At 39.8% G+C, this 21,556-nt stretch overlaps 2 protein-coding genes across 2 annotated transcripts; both read left to right on the plus strand.

Moving 5' to 3' along the window:
• The first annotated feature begins 355 nt into the window (after positions 1-355).
• LOC121889013 (5,6-dihydroxyindole-2-carboxylic acid oxidase-like) lies at positions 356-5,904 on the plus strand. The gene is made up of 7 exons (XM_042400707.1): positions 356-921; positions 1,405-1,727; positions 3,174-3,378; positions 3,504-3,671; positions 3,796-3,975; positions 4,092-4,238; positions 4,354-5,904. The coding sequence occupies exons 1-7, from the start codon at positions 567-569 to the stop codon at positions 4,539-4,541; spliced, it is 1,566 nt and encodes a 521-aa protein (XP_042256641.1). The 5' UTR covers positions 356-566; the 3' UTR covers positions 4,542-5,904.
• A 310-nt stretch (positions 5,905-6,214) lies between these two features.
• Positions 6,215-11,254, plus strand: LOC121889014 (leucine rich adaptor protein 1-like). The gene is made up of 2 exons (XM_042400708.1): positions 6,215-6,658; positions 9,685-11,254. The coding sequence occupies exons 1-2, from the start codon at positions 6,437-6,439 to the stop codon at positions 10,072-10,074; spliced, it is 612 nt and encodes a 203-aa protein (XP_042256642.1). The 5' UTR covers positions 6,215-6,436; the 3' UTR covers positions 10,075-11,254.
• Positions 11,255-21,556: the final 10,302 nt, after the last annotated feature.

The following is a 21,556-nucleotide window of genomic DNA, read 5'->3' on the forward strand; positions in this document are numbered from 1 at the left end:
ATTTATAAAAGACTATTACTCTATAGCAAATTAATTTTCATACAGTGCTCATAAAGGCGTTACAGTAAACGTGAAAGCATTAAAGCTCTGTAGCCCTCCTCATTCATCATAATTTGTGGTTTAAACTGAAACAATTCTGTAATTCATTAAACGTGTTTTTTTAAATGTTGGATTTATTCAGCCCTCTTCAGAAGTCCAGTAGGCTTTTAGAAGAATAATACTGTGCATGACCGGATCACACTACCTTTCTTTCCCTCCATCCCCAGTAGGAAATATGATGTTATGTGATGGAATCACGCGGGAGTCAGAAAATCCGGGTAGTCATGCGCTAATCCGGTATTTAAGGTCGGAGGTTTTCTTGTTTGGGGGGAAATAGAAGCAGGGGCCTGGGTGCATGGGAGGGGGCGTTTTGTACACACTCAGTTGACAGAAACATTCCTGGTGTCTTTAAGTGATGTACGTTTACTTGGAATAACAGCTTAGTTTAAGTGAATACTTGCAGATAAATATTCAGTTGGTAAAACTGACTCCAAATCGTGCGTAAAGTTTGACAACCGTTTTGGATAATGTGGCAGTGTTGCTTTTTGGTGCTTGTTGGCGCGGTGGCAGTGAGCGCTCAGTTCCCCAGAGAGTGCGTAACACCCGAGGGACTCAGGAGTGGACAGTGTTGTCCGTCACCTTCCGGCCTGAACAACGACCCGTGTGGCTCCAGTACGGGGCGCGGACAGTGTGTATCCATATCGGTGGATGCGCGCCCACACGGCCCTCAGTACCCGCACGACGGACGGGATGACCGGGAACGATGGCCAGTCCGTTTCTTCAACCGCACATGTCAGTGTAATGGAAACTTCAGTGGTTATAACTGCGGACGCTGCAGACACGGATGGACTGGGGCCAACTGTGACCAGAGAGTTTCTGTTGGTAAGTGCGCGTCCTCCTGGGAGTCTGGGGAAATATTTTATTAATAATGTCATGGATTATTGATTCAAGCTCCTAATATGAGGTTAGACAGTCAGCTAGCAGATCTGAGCTTTTAGGGATTTAGTGCCATCGCTCATTGGCACTTAAGCACTCCTTTATGACACCCCGCCGACCCAGATGAGCGCATAATGGCCCATTTAATATTGATCTATCTATATCTACCCGACAGATTATTTTAGCAAAATGAACTCAGATTAGAGGCCCATGAAAGCACTTCCAAAATGAGTTTGGCCTAGTTAAACACCAACTACTTAGATAAAGACATTTGATTACATGATGAAATGATCAAAACGGTCAAAAATCTGCCTGTTCCGCATATTTTCTGTACTCGTTTTTTCTCACTCATTAAAAAAACTGATCCCCAATTAACGCATGACTGATTGCGTTAATCCACATTTTTCTCTCTCTCTACTAATCCCCCAGTAAGGAGAAACGTGATGCAGCTCAGTGCGGACGAGAAGCGTGCGTTCGTGAACGCGCTGGATCAGGCCAAGCGCACGGTGCACCCCGACCTGGTGATAGCCAGTCGGCGCTATCCGGAGATCTTCGGGCCTGACGGGAACACCATGCAGTTCGAAAACATCACCATCTACAATTACTTCGTGTGGACGCATTATTACTCTGTCAGCAAGACGTTTCTGGGGGCTGGGCAGGCCAGTTTTGGAGGAGTGGACTTCTCACACGAGGGGCCCGGTTTCGTCACTTGGCACAGGTACCACCTGTTGCAGCTGGAGCGAGACATGCAGGTGAGATACTGTATAAAGAGGTGGCAATTTAGAGTAACAGCGCTGTAATTGCATAAACAATAGTTAGTTGCCCTGAGGGTAATCGCCATTTACCAATATATCACCGACTAATAATCCACTTCAACCTAGCTGTCAGTTCCCCTGCTTGTTTATTTTACGTAATGCGTTTCCCCACAACTGTATTGGCGAGGTAATCATAATTGACGACGCAATTTCATGGCTTCATAGGCGAGCACCGTGCAGAATGGGATTTTAAGTGTTTTATAGGCAGAGATTCGATTTGACCAGCACACAATAGATGGCATTCAGAAAACGACAACAGTATTGAGCAGGATAAATAATTAGATCTGTCCAGTGGTTCACAATTACGCAGGCTTTCTTTTTGAATACACAATTGCAAGCATAGACATTGAGCCTTGTTGAATACACTGACTGCATGTTGGACTCTTGATGAGAAATTCCTGAGAAAGTTTATGCTTCACTAGTTTTCCCTAATTAGTCTCTCTATTCTGTTAAATACTCACATTGATGGCCACAGTTTTGCAAGTCAGGATCTGGATGATCAACCAAGATGACTAGGAGTTGGCTCAACTAATTGTTCTACATAAATTAGATGTGTTTAAGAACACATTGGATTATTTTTGCTCAGGAATTGGTGAGGGAAAATATCTGGCTTAAGGAAAACAGCTCACCCTCTTACTGTTTGTTTATGGCAGGTTTTATTACAGTTACAGCAGTGAGGATCCATCAATGTGTAAAAAGTGTATGTTAGAGTTTTAGGGTTTTTCAAAGGAAAAATTCAAACATATCAAGTAGAAAGTTATTCACAACTGTCCACTGTCTCTTCTCAGGTTCCTTTGTGCTTGACAAGTAATGTAACTTATTAAATACTTTTATTGACACACTTATAAATGAATCATTGTCCATATACATTGTACATAACTAATATTAGTATGTGCACTAGACATTTTTTTAAGTTGTGGAAAAACGAGGGTGCCTCATACATATGTTCTTCTGAAAAAGAAAGTTTAGTGTTTTCTAGTAAATTCTCAATGTGTTTTCATACTGAGATAATATACATTATAGACTCTAAAATTGATTTCTCAAAGACTGTTAAAAAAACAATTTCTATTCATTGCAAATTTATTCATGCACGGTGAATAGATATTGTTATAGACTGTCTTTAAAGCAAATCATAGTCAATTTGTTCTGCACATTATGACACCATTACTAAATAAGACTTTATGGATACTTTGATGTTACCTAAGTGGTTAGGAATACATTTTTGGCTGATAACTCCACACATCTGCCTCTAATACATTCCAGAAAATGCTGTTTGCTTGCATTGCAGGTTGAAATCATAGTGCTCTGGTTGTGTTTCTAGTTTTAATGTTCACATTTACAAACTCAGCCATCATTTCTTTCTTTTTTATATCAAACAACCAGGACATGCTCCAAGACCCCTCCTTCGCCCTGCCCTACTGGAACTTTGCCATTGGTGGTAACACATGTGACATCTGCACAGATGACCTGATGGGAGCCAGGAGCAGCTTTGACATGAACTCGCTGAGCCCCAACTCTATCTTCTCCCAGTGGAGAGTCGTCTGTGAGAGTGTAAATGACTATGACACACTGGGAACCATCTGCAACAGTAAGACTTTTGTTCCTCACCATGACAAAAACTCTACTGATCTCACAGAGATCCTCTTTATTCTTTAAGTGCAGGGAAATATATCCGGTTGTTGTTAATGAACTTCCTTCCCTGTCTCCGTCCAGGCACTGAGACTTCTCCCATCAGAAGGAACCCAGCAGGAAACGTCAACAGGCCGATGGTCCAACGTCTCCCTGAGCCTCAGGATGTGGCAGACTGTCTGCAGGTTAACGCTTTTGACACACCACCCTACTACTCCACCTCTTCTGAAAGCTTCAGAAACACAATTGAAGGTAAGTGTGTGTTTCTGGCCATGTCTTGGTCATGTTTCACCTTTTTTATTTGGTCTAAACTACAAAGGTATGACATTCTGTGTCATTTGACATTTTCTTAAGCTTTTACGTATTGTTTCGGCAGGTTATAGTGCCCCCCAGGGAAACTATGACCCCGTTGTAAGGAGCCTGCACAACCTGGCCCATCTGTTCTTGAATGGGACTGGAGGACAGACCCACCTCTCACCCAACGACCCCATCTTTGTCCTGCTCCACACCTACACTGATGCCATATTTGATGAATGGTTGAGGAGACACGGTCCAGGTCTTTTAGCAACCAAATCTTGTTTTTGTCGTTTACGATATAATACCTGCATTTGCTTTATTGCTTTATTGTTAGCATGATTAGCATTTCGTCTAACGTGAAATATTTCTTGACAGAATCACCTGTTTATCCAGAAGAAAACGCTCCTATTGGTCATAACAGGGGCTACAACATGGTGCCTTTCTGGCCCCCAGTTACTAACGCTGAGATGTTTGTGGTCGCCCCTGAAAATCTTGGTTATTCTTATGAAGCTGAATGGCCAGGTATACATTTTGAATTTGTTCTAGTACTGACACATTTTTTTGCCGTCTTCTAACATCGCCTTTGATTAAAAACATAGATGACATGGGTAATAATCATCCACTTTGTCCTTTCTAGGTCAAGCTTTCACTCTGACTGAAATCATCACCATGGCAATAGTTGCTGCCCTTGTGATCGTTGCAGTCATTTTCGCTGCCACCACATGTGCCGTGCGTGCCAGATCGTACAATATGGAAGGCCACCAGCCTCTGCTCGGGGATCAGTACCAGCGCTACGACGATGACAAAAGCCAATCTGTAGTCTAAGATCAACATTCAAACATCCAGCCTCACCTATGTGCTGCTTCTCTTTACTTTTACAGTGACTACAGCTATGCAATTTGGTAAAGCCTGAATCTGTTCTCACTAAAGAACATGTGTAGATCATTGAATGCTACAAGGTGATAGAAAGTAATCTTTTGGTTACATTCATGTCCCTATATCAAAAGCTGGTACAGTTTTTTTTTTCCTACAAATAGTACGGACATGAACAATTTACTTTTACATTTCACCAATGGACATAAGGCACTCATCTAAGTATTCTAAGTATCCATTTTGTGATGGAAACGTAAAAAAAAAAAAATGCAGTACCCTTTGATGGTGCAGCTTTGCAAAAATTGTCAGGATCATATCTTCACAATTTTCAGGTTTCGGGAAAATTTGAAAATGGAAAATGTGTTCAAATAAACTGAACATGAACAAACCAATTGTTGGCGTGATAGTGATGCCACCAGGTGGTGCTAAACTCCGATTCTTGTCAGTCCTTTAAAATGACGTTCCAGTGTCAGCAGAGTTATGTAAGTCTGTCAAATATTTGATGATTCACTTCAGAGGTGATCAAGTATGAAGCATTCAGATTCTGACAAGAGATTAAGGATGTTCTGTAACTTTGTGAATACATTTAAAGTAAAATAAGGTAAAAGATGCAAATCAGGCAAAACATGAAGTTACAATCTACCAATTCTACCTTGTTTATAGGTAACATCACTGTCTGTTTTTCTGCTATTATTGAACAGCTATAAAATACACTGCCCATGTCTAATAGAGCCTTAACGCCCACAAGGGGGTGCAATAGTTCAATCTTAAGCATATATGCTTTTAGTTGATTTTTATTATGTATTTAGATAAATTAATCCCCATAATCTGAAATATTGAGTTGTAAATTAGTGAAAACTTAAGAGAAAATAAAAGAAAAACAACAGGGGTGGTAATTTAGAAGATATGCAGCCACAGTCATCCAGAGTGTCAACAGGTTGTAATCCTGAGATCTAACTGATCTGTGTATTCTTACAGCTTTCTTTTTCTTTTTCTGTCTTTTTTTTTTTAACTGAATTGATGTGAAAAGGTCATTAAAGCTTTTTCTGTTTTTACTTTTTTAAGTGTTCCAAAAATGTTGGATCTGGGTGTTTGCCAAATTATTTAATTGATTAAATGTTCTGTTGTGGTCTGCTGGACTTTACACTGACACCAGATGTCTACTATGCACTGAAACACATGTGTGATTAAAACATCTAAAAACATATGAGAAATATATTTATTCACTCATCAAATTGCAATATATTGTAATGTAATGACACGTGCAACTGTCTCTTCATGATTTTTCATGTATTTTTTTTATAATGTGCAGACACACATACCCGATTTAACAGCCTGTAGTACACATTATGAATACATTTTGGAAAATATTGGGTCTAGACATATTTGTCTCGATGGTTGGAATCCCCGTGTTCCAAATTTCTCTCCTGAAAAATGTGTTCCCAAGTGCACAGGCAAATTTTTTTTTCCACAACAGCCCGGCGTCACCTCACCTGTCTGGTGTCTGGTTTCAGAGGAAGCTCCCCTGTGGGAGGGTCTATGGAGAGCACGTTGTCGTTAAACCGTCTCACTACTGGTCAGAAGCTTCAATGGGAGGTCTGTTGGTGTAACAGCGGTTAAAGTGTTTATGGCTCTGCAGTTCATTCTCCGAGCTAGTTGAATAAAGTTGTGAGGAGACGGCGCGTGCTGCTACTTTTTTTGCCGCTTTGCAACAACTCCTCACTGGATATAGCTCGTGCTTGTCTCCCCCAACGAATCATTTGGGAATATCTCCGAGGTCGCAGCCCTGTAATTAGCTCTTCTGCCTGCCTCAAATCATTACATATAATCTCTTGTGACAGTCCGCCATGGACGAGGACAACAACGTCTTGCCTGAGTTGAAGGACATTGAGACAAAGTTGGGTCGGAAAGTCCCAGATAGTCTCATCCGTTCTCTTGTCGGAGGAAAACATCACGACAGGCACGAGAAGGCGGCGGCAGCGCCGCATTTAGTGAATGGCAAACTTCGTGCCAATTCTGCGGACTTGAAAAGACTGGAGAGCAAAATGCTATTCCTGAAACAAGAAATGGTAAGTGTCTCTTTCTGTATTATTTTAAACTGAATGAGCAGTCTGGGAAAGTAGCAACTGTTTTTAAAGAAGAGGTGCCAGTTGTCATAGAGCCATAAATCTATAAACCACATGATATAGCTAGGACATAGTTATAGTGTTGCATTAAGTATGTTTCAGCCTCCTAATTCAAAGTTACCAACTTATTTCAAGCACGTATTCACTTATTCTTGACTGTACATGTGTCTAAGCTGCTTGTTTATCCGTAAACATTTGAATTAAATTTTTTTTAAAAGCCTCGAATATGATTATACATTCATTTGCAATAGTTTCATGTCAGGTAAACTGGATTTGATAGCCTCTATATGCTTACTCAACTGTATTAGCGTTGCTTTGGAAACTCAGGAAATGCCTCCACTTCATACAAAACCGGTCCACGTATCAACATGTGGTTGTTGAAGAAATGGGTGTTGTGTCTCATTGTCTGAGAAAGCACCGTGAAACCGGTCAGTACGTGTGAGCCATTCACACCTGCATACACCACAGTCAGAGCAGACCTTTTGTTGGTGAACCCTCCTCACCTCAGGGAATGATCCTCCCTCTTGTGATTCAAACTGCCCGGTGCTCTGTGGCGTTACCTTGTCGTGATAGTTTTATCTGCCAAGACACACTATTAAAAGTGCTCAAAATACCACACTTTATTTTTTTAAACTGAAGCCTTGTTTGACCCCGAGTCCCAGCAACCTCCCCCTCCTCCCCCTCCTCCCCCCTATTTAAGAAAGGTCACAAAAGGTATTAAGATTCCTGAGCAGATGGCCAAGTTGACCGAGTTTTGCGGACTGTATTCCGGCTGTATGGTAGCCAGCAGACTGACCCATCACCAGAGACTTTGTGTTGATTAGCTTTAGTTTTACATTGATGTGACAGAGCCAATGAGACCTGTAACTGGCGCATGTTAATGGTAACAACCTTTGCCTTGTTTGTCTTGTTTTACACCCACTTCTCAAATTCACCAACTATTATACAGCCTGTCAATGTGCTGATATGAGAAAAAAAAAACCTAATTTGTTTTTCTTTAAATAATAGAGTGTAATTCCATTATTGATGTCTTTCTCAGGTATCTTCTTTTCATATTCGGGCCGTCTTGGGTTTCCCTGTTTTGTATGGTTCCCTTCCCGGCTCAATCACTAATCCAATCAGACTGCTCTGTTTTGGTGCGCGCGAGTCTGGTACACACACACACATTATTTGAGAGGCTGCAATAATCTACAGCCTGTTTAAATAAGCAAATGAACCCTGAATGGTGCCATTCTCTGAAAGTTAAGGGACCAGCTCTTATTAGTTTCATATGATAAATTAAACATGTTGTTGCAGGTTCAGTATGACTACCCAGTACAGACAAAATCATGCAGCACTAATTGTGTTTCCTAAACTCATTTTGTGATACCGACCCACTGGTGCCATCTTATTTACACAAGATAGCTGTTTGGACTAAAATTCTAATATGACTCCATCTGCTCGGTCTCCGTATGTGTGTGTGTGTGTGTGTGTGTGTGTGTGTGTGTGTGTGTGTATATAAAGCGGGTGGTTATCCTCCCAAAACAAATACACTGGCAGCAGTATGAGCTAAATGAAGGCTGGCTGCAAATCCACTCCAAAGAAAGGCTGTTTTATCAAGCCAGCTGTCAGGAACACTGTACCAGCCCTGTCTGCCTTCATCTGCCTCAATGCATTTTGATTGTGACAGGCTTATACAGCTGTCCTTTTACCATTTTTCATCCTGACTGGCTGTTTGTCACCAGCTCGACACAGGGAAGTCCCTTTGAATGACTCCATAGGCTGTCCACTTCCACCCTCGATCAATGGTATGGCTGTTGTGGCAGGGAGTTAAATCAATGGCCATACTGTGTTTAGTAGACGTATAATTCAAAATCCTGAGTGCTGTTTCCTGACCGTGTTGTTACATGAGCAGTACAAGTCTTTTTTTTTTCCACATAGTTAAGTTTCTTTTGTTCACAAGAAGGTCTGATAGTCTAAGCAAAATAGCACATAGTGTTCTGACCATGAGAGAACAAAAGAATGCTAACAATTGTAGAGAGAGAGAAGAAGAAAAAAAAAACTCACCACAAGCTCCATTTTAGTAGCCGTTGTGCTGCTTTCGATTATATCACATGATCTTCATCAGCAGATGGAGTTGTCATGGAATAGCAGATGTTCAACTTTCCATTTTCTTTCCTGAGTAATTCAAGGACTTCCTGTCTGTGTTAGTTTAAAAACAGAGGTTTAATCTCCTGATGAATTACACGCGTTGTGATCGAAAGTTCAAGTTCAAGACCTTTTATTTGTCCCTGAGGTGTAATTGGTTCTGCAGCAGTAGCAATAAAAACAACAAGACGACACAGGGCGAGACAGACAGAATAAAAAAAAACACACACACTTAACAAAAAACACAAGAGTAAAAGATGAACACATGAAGTACAAAAGTTATAATATTAGTGAAAGAAAACAGAGGAGAAACAGGCATGGTTTGCTTTTAATAGCTGTTCTGGGGCATGAAAGCACCAGAACAGCTACTAAATGGACCTTGTGATGAAACTGTTTTCACATCTGCTGTGTCCAAGGTCAAGAATGAACTATGAACCTCGATGCTAACAATAGCTAGCAATGATAACGGTACTGGTTTTGTATTACATTGACTTCCATTCTACTTATGAGGGCACACTATCACGTTGTAGCTGTGTTACAGTTACATATTTTGGTGAAATACACGTTGGTTCCTGCCAATAATTAGCTGAGAAGATTGACACCACTCTCCTGTTTGTCCACTGAATATACAAGGCTAGAGCCAGCAGCCGCTTTGCTATTTCTTGGCTGGGTGTGTTGCCTTCCTGGAGTCTCCGCTGATTGCACGGCAGCCAAGATATAGTCTGGTACTAAACTCTGCGTAAAATGTCTAGTTCTCAAAATGTGTAACTACTCTCTTTTTAAATGTGTGGTCATCTTTAAACACCACGATCTGACATGGATGTTTTTTCCCTAACACACAGGCACACCTGCGAGCCATTGATGTGAAGCTGATGCAGCAGCTCATGTCAATCAACGAGGGCATAGAGTCCATCCGCTGGATGATAGAAGACAAAGGAGGCGTGGCCAGCCAGGAGGGCAGCCTGACGGGCAGCTTGTACAGCCTGTCAGACAGCCAGGACGGTACTTCCCTGCGAGGCAGCCTCAACAGCTTGAATGATGGCAACAGCGACGGGCTAGATGGTTTGTCCGTCGGTAGTTACCTGGACACGCTCGCAGAGGATCTCCCGGACAACCCTTCACCTACGGACCTTGACTGTTTTGTGGATAAAACAGTGATTGACGGCGACGCTTTCAGCAAAACGCCACTGAAACTCAGGGTGGAATCAGATGAATACTACTGCTTTGGATAATGATGATAAGCTGAAGACAGTGGTTACAGAGACTACTGAGATATTTTGTGAAGAAAGATTTTTTTTTTAAAAGTGCTCTTCACTTTGACAAATTAACACACAGCTGTCAGATTATTTTTTTCTCACATGCTCCACATTTTTTGTTATTTTAAAACGACAGCCAGGTGGCTGACATGACATACAAAATGACTCATGTGACTTTTTATCTAGAAACCAGTTTCCTTATGTTGCGGATTGAACACACCTCAAAAAACCATTGCCACGTAATGTCACACCAAATGCAAGTGAAAACATGTTAACAATTCTTAATGTCTTAATGTTATCATGCAGGTTATTTAAACAGGTGCTCTATTGTCCATACAGATTGTATTTATTGTTGAGTTATTGGTTACTGGAATATTCTCATTCTGATCCAATACCTCAGCATTTTTGTTTGCAGTTTAAGTTCTTCTTAGCTCAAATTTAGTGGAGAAGGGGTAAAGAAAAGTAGCAACTAAAGGTGAACTGGAAGTTTTTTTTTCAGCTTGGACTTTGGGTGAGGGTCAAATTAACCACAGTCATCTGATCTAAGTAAAGGAGTAGATTAGGATTTAGCAGCCATTTGGAAAATTGGACATTTCATGCTGAGTGATTCAAGAGGTTAAACTGTTTAAAGTGGCAAAGTGGCTCATTTAAGTGTTACAGCAAGTGCAATTTGCTTCAATGCCAAACTCTGAGCACCACCTTCCATAAATGTTTGTTTTTAATTATTTTTTCCTGAAATGTTTTGACTGAAGTTCCAAAGCTAAACCCGACTCAGCAATAGTAGAATTTACAATACACGCAAGAGATTAGGTACACGTTTAAAGCACAGATGCTTGACTGAAAACCAAAGCAATTTGATTGTCTTATAGATAATTTAGGCCTGAGGCTAAAAATCCGTTAACGCCAGATGGGAGATTTGTTGATGGTGGACATATGTGAAACACATGTTTTTACTTTGTGGGCACATTTTAATTCTGTTGTCAAAACGGTTTAATTAGAGCTACATGTTGCTGTGTGTTGTTTTAGCTTTAAACTCCACATTGGTTTGTATGACGTTTGTATTTTATGCTGCCTGCTTTTGAACAAAAAAAACAACTGTTTTTATTGATTGCTAATAATTTTGTTGTGGAAATGAAATAATATATTGTGATTTGCATCTGCCTCACACTGTCTTTATGCAAATAACACGTAGTCGTAATTGTCAATTTTTAGAAACAAAAGTGGTTCGCTGAGCTCGTTATAGAATCTTAATGAGATGGAAAGTGAACAATTACGGTGGTTTCCTTATTTGGTAAATTTAAGTTAAGAATAATCTCTCCATAATAAAGTCAGACCTTGTGGTGCCCTGTGTAATGTGGCATGGAAAATTACCCACATTAATTCACTGTGTCACTCCATATCACATTCCCTTGATACTACACAGAACCAGAAGATGATTCTAAATTTGGCAAATGACTGCTTATTTTTGTGCTTTTAACTTCCTCAAGCTATTAGCAGGGGAAGGTCATTTGGGATAGTATTTAGGATGGGACTGCAAGTATTATTACAGATGAGGAATCATGTTACCTAAAGCTAATGAGAATCTGAGAATCATCTGAGCGCAATGCTTGGAATGAAGTCAATTGAAAATAACACCGACCGAGAATGAGAGAGAATTTGAATTGGAATGCCAGCCATACAGAATATTTGATGGTTTATTTTCTTTTTTATGTATCTCACTTGCTTCTTATCTTTCATTTGATAATTGGTGTTCCAGACGCAGTGTACAGTGAATGTCATTATAGGAAAGATGAGAACCTTGGTCTTTTTGGCTTGTGAATAAGTGAGTGGCCATGAGACACAGTACTTCAGTAGTTCTCAGGCTGGGGTCTGACATCAGGACTTGTCTTTGGAAATGCTGTCTTGTTAGATAAGTCTTGAATTATTCACTTTGTCCGTAGATCTCTCATATTATTTGGAACTAGCATATCATGAGTGGAGGATTTTGTGGATGTTTTCTTGGTGTGTGACAGTCTTACTGCGTGTTATGAAATGCACAAAATAACAAGATTGGACACAAAGGACACTGTTAGTGTTACATTAGTTCCAGACAGATATAATCACTTTATCCAGGCACATTAAGCATACTTGTAACTTTGTCTCACTGCAAGTGCAAAGCAGCTTTATTTGGTTTTATGCTGCCTTTCCTTATCTCTACCTCCCAGAGGCTTTGGCAAGCTTAAGCTCCCTGTCAGGCAGAACCAAGCCACTAAACCAAAGAACCTTGTGAATGACAGCATGACCTCCTTGTCAGCAATTCAATTAAAAAGACAAAAAGTTCTCTCAACTTCTCCAAATTTCATGTCTTAACAAATGTAATCATTACATGACTGACTGATGGCTTATATCCCTCAGGGGAATATGTTGAAACCAGAGTTTGTGGCCTTTAAGTAATTAGATGTACAGAACAGGTTCTGCCAGTTTATGTTGTAATAGCTCTAAGTCAAAATTCCTGAAAGCTACATGGTACATTACACGTGAACAGATGTTACCTTTTTGGGCCTTTCCCTGGCCCTATTAATTGTACATTTCCTACATGAAAGGGAGAACTGGCTGACACAGCCTTTGTGGTAAAGACAAGCGCTGTCATTCACCAAACCTTCTATCACATTTTGCTCCAGCTGTTTTTTTCCTCATTCCAAGCATAGAAGAAGTACATATTACCATATAATTGTTCACCTGGAAAGTAAGCAAGAAAACAAGCTATCAATTTACATTAGTCAAATGAAGTTACTCAATGTTTGTCAAATTCTTCTGTCAGCAATTATAGCCACCCTGTTCTTGGGTTCAATGACATCCAGGCTTTGTGGAAAGCAAACAAAGAGAAAAATCAGCTGCGGTCTCCTTAGTTTGGGAGCAGAGTGCAAAACAATGATTTATTCATTCCCGAAGTTTGTCCTCAGTTAATTTACTTGAGCACAAATAATTACGCTCCTGTACAATTGAGACAGTGGCTTCCAGCGGGGATCCATTAGCAAATTAGACACTGGGTTTGGGCCTGTGCCACAAGATGAAGGGAAACCAATACCGTCTGGTATCTGGGAAACTGTCACCATGCTACCAAATGAGGATACAGGATATGGGTTACTGGAGTAGGGTTTATGGGGGATCAAAAGAATTAGAGACACAGTGGGCCCCTCAGACAGGAAGCTACAGATACAGAGTAAATATACACAATTGTGAAGCTATTTATTCTGGTTTAATTAGGGGTTTTCTTTGTGGGCTTGTGGTTTGTTGCACAGGTCTCCTAGTTTTCAAACAACTTCAAATAGACTGAAGAATTCCATAAACATTATGTTATATATATTATATTAAAGAGAATATAAGTCACACAACATGATGGACTTAAGAATGAATGTTTGTGATATCCTCAGTGTGCTATGCAGTCATGCTAGTACTTGTGATGGATGTAGCACATTAGATTGAATATGTCAGCCTTATTACATTCCCAGACATGCAGAGCTCCATGTTGGGAGATTTATGAAGCTGTGGAAAACTTAATAAGGCCTGTCCCATAGCATGAATATCTTGTTTCGTCTAGGAAAAATACTTAATGAATGTCAAGGTTAGCTGCAATCCTAATGTGCTTCTCAAGAGATTTTCTGCACTGCTGATGCGATGATAGCGTTCAACTTCAGACTCACCAAATACTTCATTCCGATAAGATTATTACATAAATTGAAATTATGGTATACGCCAGGAAAACACCACTTTTAGGAGACAAATGTCCTGAATGAGCTCTTAGTCAGCCAAGCTGTAGACACATAACTTTTTGAATCTCAAGAGCCTTGTGAAACTTTGTTGGTCTTGGGAACCACTGTAGCCAAACCGCAAAAGATGTGGCATTTTGTTCGTCAATGCAAATATTAGACATTAACAATGGCTGTCTGTACTCATAAATTACTCAGTTGAGATTTAGAGAAACACCCTTTGAAAGCTTCTTTAAACATCATACAGAAAACATCTGAGAAATCCAAATACAGAAAGTGGTCAGCCTGAGAACACATTACCCTACAGGCTGGTCAGGCTGCATTCCATTCATAGTTCATGGGGTTATTTTTAATTACCATAAACACAGTAGTGCCTGATTATTTATCAGATGTCGTTTTGGCTATAAAGATTGCAAATCACCCCATGAGACTTATTTCAGACCATTTCATTGGGAATTTCACAGGATGTAACAAATTGCATCTGAATTGCTACAATCATTAGTGCTGTACTCGCTCTGTGAACCTTTGGCTTCACTTCTAACTTGTATGAAAAGTTACCAGTAATTATTGGCTCCCTCTCAGTATTTGTGGTGATGCCACTGTAGCTATTGGTCATCCTCCTCAAGTTGTATCTTGAACATAAACGCAAACTATTACAACTTAGCCAAAATAGCTTTCTACATTTTAAGAATGTATTCTCCAGGAAAGCCAGAGTCTGTTGCAACAGCTGTTCAACACTTTAGACTTGTTAAAACAAGTTAATTTTTGGAGAATTACATATCAGAAAATTAAAATGGGGTTTCACCACACAAACTAGTTCTTAGGTAGAGATTAGTTGTTAATAAAAATTTACACCCAATAACTGCCAGGTGTCTGTTGTGTAGCTAACTAAACTGACAAAATTAACGTTAGCTTGCTAATACAGCATATCAAAGAGAAGGGAATATGTGATATGGTCAACACATCTGACCTGACACTTAATCAAAATGTTGTGGAAAAAAATACATGTCACAAAAATTACTATATATATCAAATTAGAAAATGCTATGAAAATAATGTTAGCCTAATTAACCAAATAGCGTTAGCATAATCAGATATTTCCCACTCATTCTAAACTGCATGAATACTACACATATTTCTCCATGTATGCATACATAAATAAAACAGTAAAGTTTAATATATTGTTTTCCGCTCTAATACCGGTATCTTTGGCAGTTAAGCTACAGCTTGCAATAATGAGTTCTACATAAGTGATTGCTTGTGACTGGATGGTGCGAGCGTTGGTTCCTAGCAACTGATATTTATTAAGTTTTAATGATGCGGCCCAATTTAAATCACTAGCTTGCAACCAGCTAGTTACTGAAAACTTATAAGGCCTTTACACACAAAATGGATTTATAAATAACTGGTGCAACCTAATCCTAATATCCCCAAAGAAAGGAAAACAGGAAAACTCTCATTGGCCTTCAAGAAGCCACATCATGAAAAAGGTATAGATATAATAACGTGTAAAACCTCTGCCAAACATAAATTCCATGTATTTAGTCTCTAATGCAGATGCAATCCATGTTTGAAGTGAGGTTGTGAAATCATTTCCTATCAAAAGCACAAACTAGTGGAACTCGTCATGTACTGTGTCCGTTGCTAATGTCAATCTATTTCCCAACTATTATGATGTATTGCCATGAACTCCCTTTACACTCCTTTTTGCTCAACTAAAGATTGGCTAATTAGTCATCATTAGTCACAAGAGTTCAACCTTTACCCTGAAGATCAGTGTATTTCACATTCACTTCACTTACTGCTGGTTGATAGGGTCATAATTCATAACGAGTTATAAAGTAGAATTAATCACTAAAATAACATTAACACATGGGCCACCCGTACGCACAAAATAAATGTTTAGTGGTCAAATGTATGGTCTGTTACCCTCAGCATTCTCTCGGCCGCTTCCTCCATCCATTGCTCTTAATATCTGCTTTATCTTAATATCTGTTGAGTCGCCCTGTGACACCCTGGCTATGTTTGATGCCTTTCTGGATTGGGAGCCTCCCTTCCTGACCACACTATCGCAGCCCGAGCTGTTGAGCCAGCTGAGATTAAGCAGCAGGCTACATCAGCCAGGAACCTTCAACAGATAGAGAGGAGAGAACAAAACAAACCTCTATCCTATTTGATCCCCCTTTTTTCACTCCCTTTTTCTCTTTCTATCCAGGCCAGGAAGCCTTTCTGTGACTATATTCGGAATCAAAGGCCTTCCTTTCTACAGAAGGCACTGACCCTGTGAGCGCTTTTGAACTTTTGCTTTGCTCTTTGACAGCCAACTTGTGAGTCATCAGAGAAAGAGACAGAGAGAAATATGGGTTATCATGGTAGCTTTGAAGTTTACTGAAATTGTAGCGTGATTTGGTCATCTTTGGGATAACTGTGTTGATCTCTAGATGCATTTGATTTGTTATATGGGACAAGCAAATACAAACAGCCTTTAAAGACCTTCTCACACTGATGATTTGCTTGTTAGTTTAAAGCAATATGGATGACTCCCAGCAACAGGCAACACAAAGCCAAAAGGTCAAAAATCTTTTCAAGTGTTTCCTGGCAACACGATGACCCTGTGCTGTTTAAAGAAGAAGGACCGAGGTTGGCAAACATGGTTGACCAAAATGTTTCACTGTGGACAGCTGCTTTGTAATTCCCTGGGCCCTCATTCAGGCCAAATAAGGGCAGTTTGGGGTCAACAGGAGAGTATTACAATTGATTGACCTATAGAGGTCAGAAAACATTGATCTGATGACTTTGCAGTGAAGGAGTTGGGATTAACTACCAACCTGCACAATATTTTTTTCATGTTTTACGTCAGGCTGAATTTTTAGTTTGTTTTTTTTTACACATATTAATTGTTGCATATTTGCATTAGCTAACGTGAGCCAGTTTTGTTTTAATTCTAAGATGTAATGTATATAATTTCAGTGAGACTAGTAGGAAAAAGTATAGTTGTTGGCACATTTGTTATGTTTACTCCAAGTATTTTTCTTCCTTCTTTTTACAAGACTCATAAAGAATTCTGATGAGGAATTTAATAATTCAGTTACAGTTGCCTCAAGCACTTCAGTCAGAACAAGACTGTGCAGTCCTTCCCTCAATGCTTTATTTTCTGCCTTATGAGTTCCGGACCTGTTTTTGATTCTGCTCATCTGTCTTCATAACTGTACACATGTTGTCCCAGAGTCTCTCGCAGCTTTCTTGTCACTATGAGATCCCATTTTCCCAACCGTTCTGTCTGCACTCCCTCATAAACTGTCATCCATCCTGGGAATGAGATGTGATCCTCTTGGGAAAGTACAAATACTGCCCCCCCCACCACCACCACCACCACCCATCACTGTCCTGTAGGGGAAGAGCCTTCCATGGTCCTCTCATGGCAACGTAGTAGTCAGTGTTGTTTACTAATGTCCTTTTGTGAAATCAGTCTTGTAACCTCCTGGCAAAAACAAAAACTCACACAGATTATTTTTTAAAAACATATTGACATTTTTGTACCAATTATTGGAATCCGCAGTTGTTTTATAACCCTTTGTGACTTGTCAAGACCCTATGGTCAAGACATATTCCTAGCTGTCATCTACTTTTGGTATCACAGTGTAAATCCACCTGTTTTGACAGAGTATTGATGCTCTTTCTCAGTCTTCTAGATGTTTCAATCTGATCGATATGTGTTTCAACAATCCCAGTATGACAATTCCACACTGACCAAAAGACAAAGTCTTTCTTGTCTGGTCCTGATGTGCTAAAGTTGTGACACAAATTGAGATTCACTGTTCAGATCTCATCTCAATCCGCAATAAAATCCTTTTTCTACCACGTAGCATAGATAGCTGAAAACATGTTTCCAGGGCTATCCAAGTTCAAACCTCAAAAGCTGCCACTAAAACCCTCCTCTGCATCTCAAAACTGGTGTAACAGGACCTTGAAGATTTCGCTCAAGTGCTTTGGTTTAAGAGGTAAAAGACCTCTAATATCCGGGGGGATTAGGATGCAAAACTGGCAAGGTTTACTTGGCACCCTCATTCAAATCCAGAGCTTCAATGAAAACATAAGATCATTTCTACTTGAGCGGGATTTGGACAGTCTCCACCATAGTCATGTAATTTTGGAAGGTTTGAATTGCTGTCAGGCCCCATCTACCTGACAGTTTGCATGCAAAAGAGAAGGAGATTTAGAGCTGGAGTGTAAACTCAGAGGAACAGCTGGAATTTTTCTCCTTGACTCATATTGACTTTTGTTTCTTGATTTTGATTTCCAACCAAAGGAGTAACCTAATATTTCTTTAACAAATCCACATTTGTCAAGAGAGATGCAACGGTAATTTTTGAAAGGCATTGATTTGAAAATGTTCATGAAGCTGTAAAACATAGAGTCAAAATACTTTAAAAGGAGGAAATATTAGTCAGGGTGTGAATTTTTGGCTCCTAACAATGCCTGGTAATTTGATTTGTTCAATATCTGTCTTGGAGGGCATGATAAATTGTTCTTAATCACTTCCAGTTCCAATGGCTACATGATTAAAGTTTTAACAGTCTATTATTTGCCACATATGGACCATTGAAAGACAGACAGCTAATGCTAGCCAGACCCCTTCCTTGCAGGACGAACATACAGTAGCACTAGCAAGCTAGGCTAACCAGTTTCCACTTTCTGAGTGAAAAACAGCATGACGGGTCCCCCCAAATGTTCAAACACTGGCTGCCAGATGTAAGTTATGGAAACAGCATGAGAAATGGGCACTCAGACGTTCAAGGCTAAGGCACTGTTTCCACAAATATGACCAAAAACTGTTTTGTCCTCTTTTGAAAAATGGAAAAATACCTGTAGTATCATATCATATCAGTATCATATCAGCAGACAAAACATACTTTTCCTATTTTTTTTCCTTTGCTGTTGTGTTCCTCACACCAAACATTTAACCCACACATTCAACAGTTGGAAATCCACACCGCTGAAATAACACCATGCTTTTGTCTTGACTTGTCTCTGATTACTCCAGCGTTCAGCCTCCCAGCCCCCATGTACATACCCTGTGGGGATAGCCACCTGTCTCGGCTGACTCCTGGGATGCCTCCCTGGCCTAACAGACAGCTCTTTGTGCTGGGGGGAGTAAAGCCTCTTAGCAGTTACTGAGAGTTCTCAGGGAGGGGTTACAGCAGCGTATTATAGTGACATGGTTTGCCTACTGTCTTTTTTAAATCACCAGTTTTCATAAAAGTACAGATAGCATTTTTTATAATACAGCTCTGGTTTGGTTTTGTGTTTGTAAAAGCTATCAAAGCTCTCATTCCCACAGACAATAGTACAGTACAGGCCACCCAGAGTGACATCACTTTTAAAACACAAAGTCCTAGCACCGACCATTTCCTGCAGCTTGTCCAGACTGTGCTTGCAGAGACTGATAGCTGACCTAACAGTGTTCAGGCCGCTGGCAGTTTGCGTTAATCATTGCCTCTGTACAGGATCATCATTTGAATCACTGGTGCACTACTCACTGACAGGTTGTCTGCTTATGTAGATAGATAGCTTGATGTTCTGCCCCTACCTTCGCTGAGCGCTGCAGCCACATAGGTGAGGATGTTGTGCTTTTGTGAAGAGACTAATGAAGACAAATGGCCGTGCGGATTGCTGATAGAGTAAAAGTGCTAGAAGAGCAAGGTAGACGCCTTGGCCTTAAAAACTATGAATCCATTCAGTTGTGAATTACTCTGCTAATGGCTTTCAGGAACATTTCCTCATCCATTTACACATACACAGGAGAAAGTCCCAAACCTCCAACATTATTATAAAGTTACAGACTATACTGAATATTTTCTTATGGCAACAAGGACAAGTGATTGGTAAATCCACTACCATGACTTCCATTTTAAAATAGTTCCAGCATTCAACTGTATCTCACTACCTTGAAATTTTCATCTATATATATCTATCTATATTTATATAGAGATTTTTATAGTGAAGATACAAAGCTTTTTTTCATCATCTATTAAGAGTGTAGCTGTAACATTCCTTTTGAATCTTCTTGATGTTTACCAACCAAAAGCAGCATTTGGCAGAAAATCAATATTATGGTTTATGTGTCAATGCGCTGCAGCTATTTTCTCTTTCTGTATGAAGAGTTGGAAAATTTCTGGGAAATCTGTGTACAATTCTGGGGAAATTCTCTGGTTCTTGGCGAGCAATGTGACATAGCAGGGATTCCACTGCAGCCCACTTCTGAAAACAGTAGGAGAGTAGCTGCATGGCTGCATGGCTTTCTCCTTTGTTGTAGGAATGGTGTCATTTCATCTTCAAATGAAACCTTCAGTTTTGCAAATGAATGCAAATCGTTTAATTTAGAAAAGAAATTGCACAGTTCTTTTGTTAAATTGTTGAAAAGTGTCTACGTTAGCATTCAAAGGAGCTGAATGAAAAGCATGTTTTGAATGCTGATTGAATTGGAGTTCAATGTATTGAAACTCAAAGAAGAATCGTCCCTTGGCATGTTGCATTTACATGAAAAAAGAAGAGCTTTACCTGCTCTGCTCACACAAAACAACACACTAAAGACAACCATTTATGTAAATTACTTCATCTCATATCTCTACTGACAGGAAGGTTTATTCCTCAACAAGATTTGCAACAAGCTGTTCACTTTCCTGAAGTGGTCTGATCCATCTTGTTCATTTCTGTTTTTCTGCAGTTTACCTGAAAGTCAAATATGACCAGAAACTAGATCATGGGAAATTCTTTTAAAAAATTGTAACAACAGTCATGCTCTGTAGTGTTTTCTCTTTCATCTTTTGAGGATAAAGGCAATATGAGGGCATATGTTACCATCTATCTTATCTGACACAAAAAGAATGCATGTCAATCACCTTACCATGCTGAAATGAAGCCTGTCATATCATGTCAAAGTGTCCCTTAATGACGTCATGTGTTGGTATGGCCCTGCAGCCGTGTCTGTTGGCAGCTCACTCTCTGTGCCTGTCAACAAACAGAGATGTGCTGATTTTATTACTTTCACGACAACAAAGGGACTGGGCCAATATTTGTCTTAGAAGTCATTAAATAAATCCTCCAAGCAAGGTGGCAATTTAGCTGAAATTAATCCAATTTTATTGTAGTAAACGAGATGAATGGTGACGCCTCTGTCGTTTGATTTGCCTTCAGGAAACTAGATCAACATAGCAGCATATCAAGAGAACATGAATCAGTTTGGCTGCTTGCAAATAACAGGTTCATGCAAGTCTGATGGAAAGTTTTTCCTTGAATACCCTACAGCTTCTGTGTGATGAATGCCTTTTTGGGTTCTGACACTTTTATGCGCTCTTTCGCTTTTGACATTTTCTCAGGCATACGATGAGTGAATCTGTCACTAATCAAACAGCTTGAAGTGTTTGGAGTAACTGAAGGGAATTGTTAAAGAAAGATTATCATTTTCTTATATGTGCTTGGTCAGCATTGCAAAACACTTGCATAATAATGTAATTTCTAGGACATAATAAGACTACACTTTTCAGTGGTGTTTGACTTTGTGCAGGTTTGACAGGTGTTCATTTTTAAATTCCAAACATTGTCATTCCGTGTTCTCAGCATGTGATTCCTGTCATACATCTTTAAAAAGCCCCATAAAATCTTTTCTTCTCAGGTGAATTTGCAGAATAAGCCAGACGCAACCATGT

Source organism: Thunnus maccoyii, chromosome 22, assembly GCF_910596095.1.
Source record: "Thunnus maccoyii chromosome 22, fThuMac1.1, whole genome shotgun sequence".
Taxonomy (NCBI): Eukaryota; Metazoa; Chordata; class Actinopteri; order Scombriformes; family Scombridae; genus Thunnus; species Thunnus maccoyii.

Coding starts and splice junctions, on each gene's coding strand:
- LOC121889014 (XM_042400708.1), top strand. CDS start 6,437: ATGGACGAGGACAACAACGTCTTGCCTGAGTTGAAGGACATTGAGACA. Junction 6,659..9,684: donor TATTCCTGAAACAAGAAATG/GTAAGTGTCTCT, acceptor CCTAACACACAG/GCACACCTGCGAGCCATTGA.
- LOC121889013 (XM_042400707.1), top strand. CDS start 567: ATGTGGCAGTGTTGCTTTTTGGTGCTTGTTGGCGCGGTGGCAGTGAGC. Junction 922..1,404: donor TGACCAGAGAGTTTCTGTTG/GTAAGTGCGCGT, acceptor CTAATCCCCCAG/TAAGGAGAAACGTGATGCAG. Junction 3,976..4,091: donor GTTGAGGAGACACGGTCCAG/GTCTTTTAGCAA, acceptor ATTTCTTGACAG/AATCACCTGTTTATCCAGAA.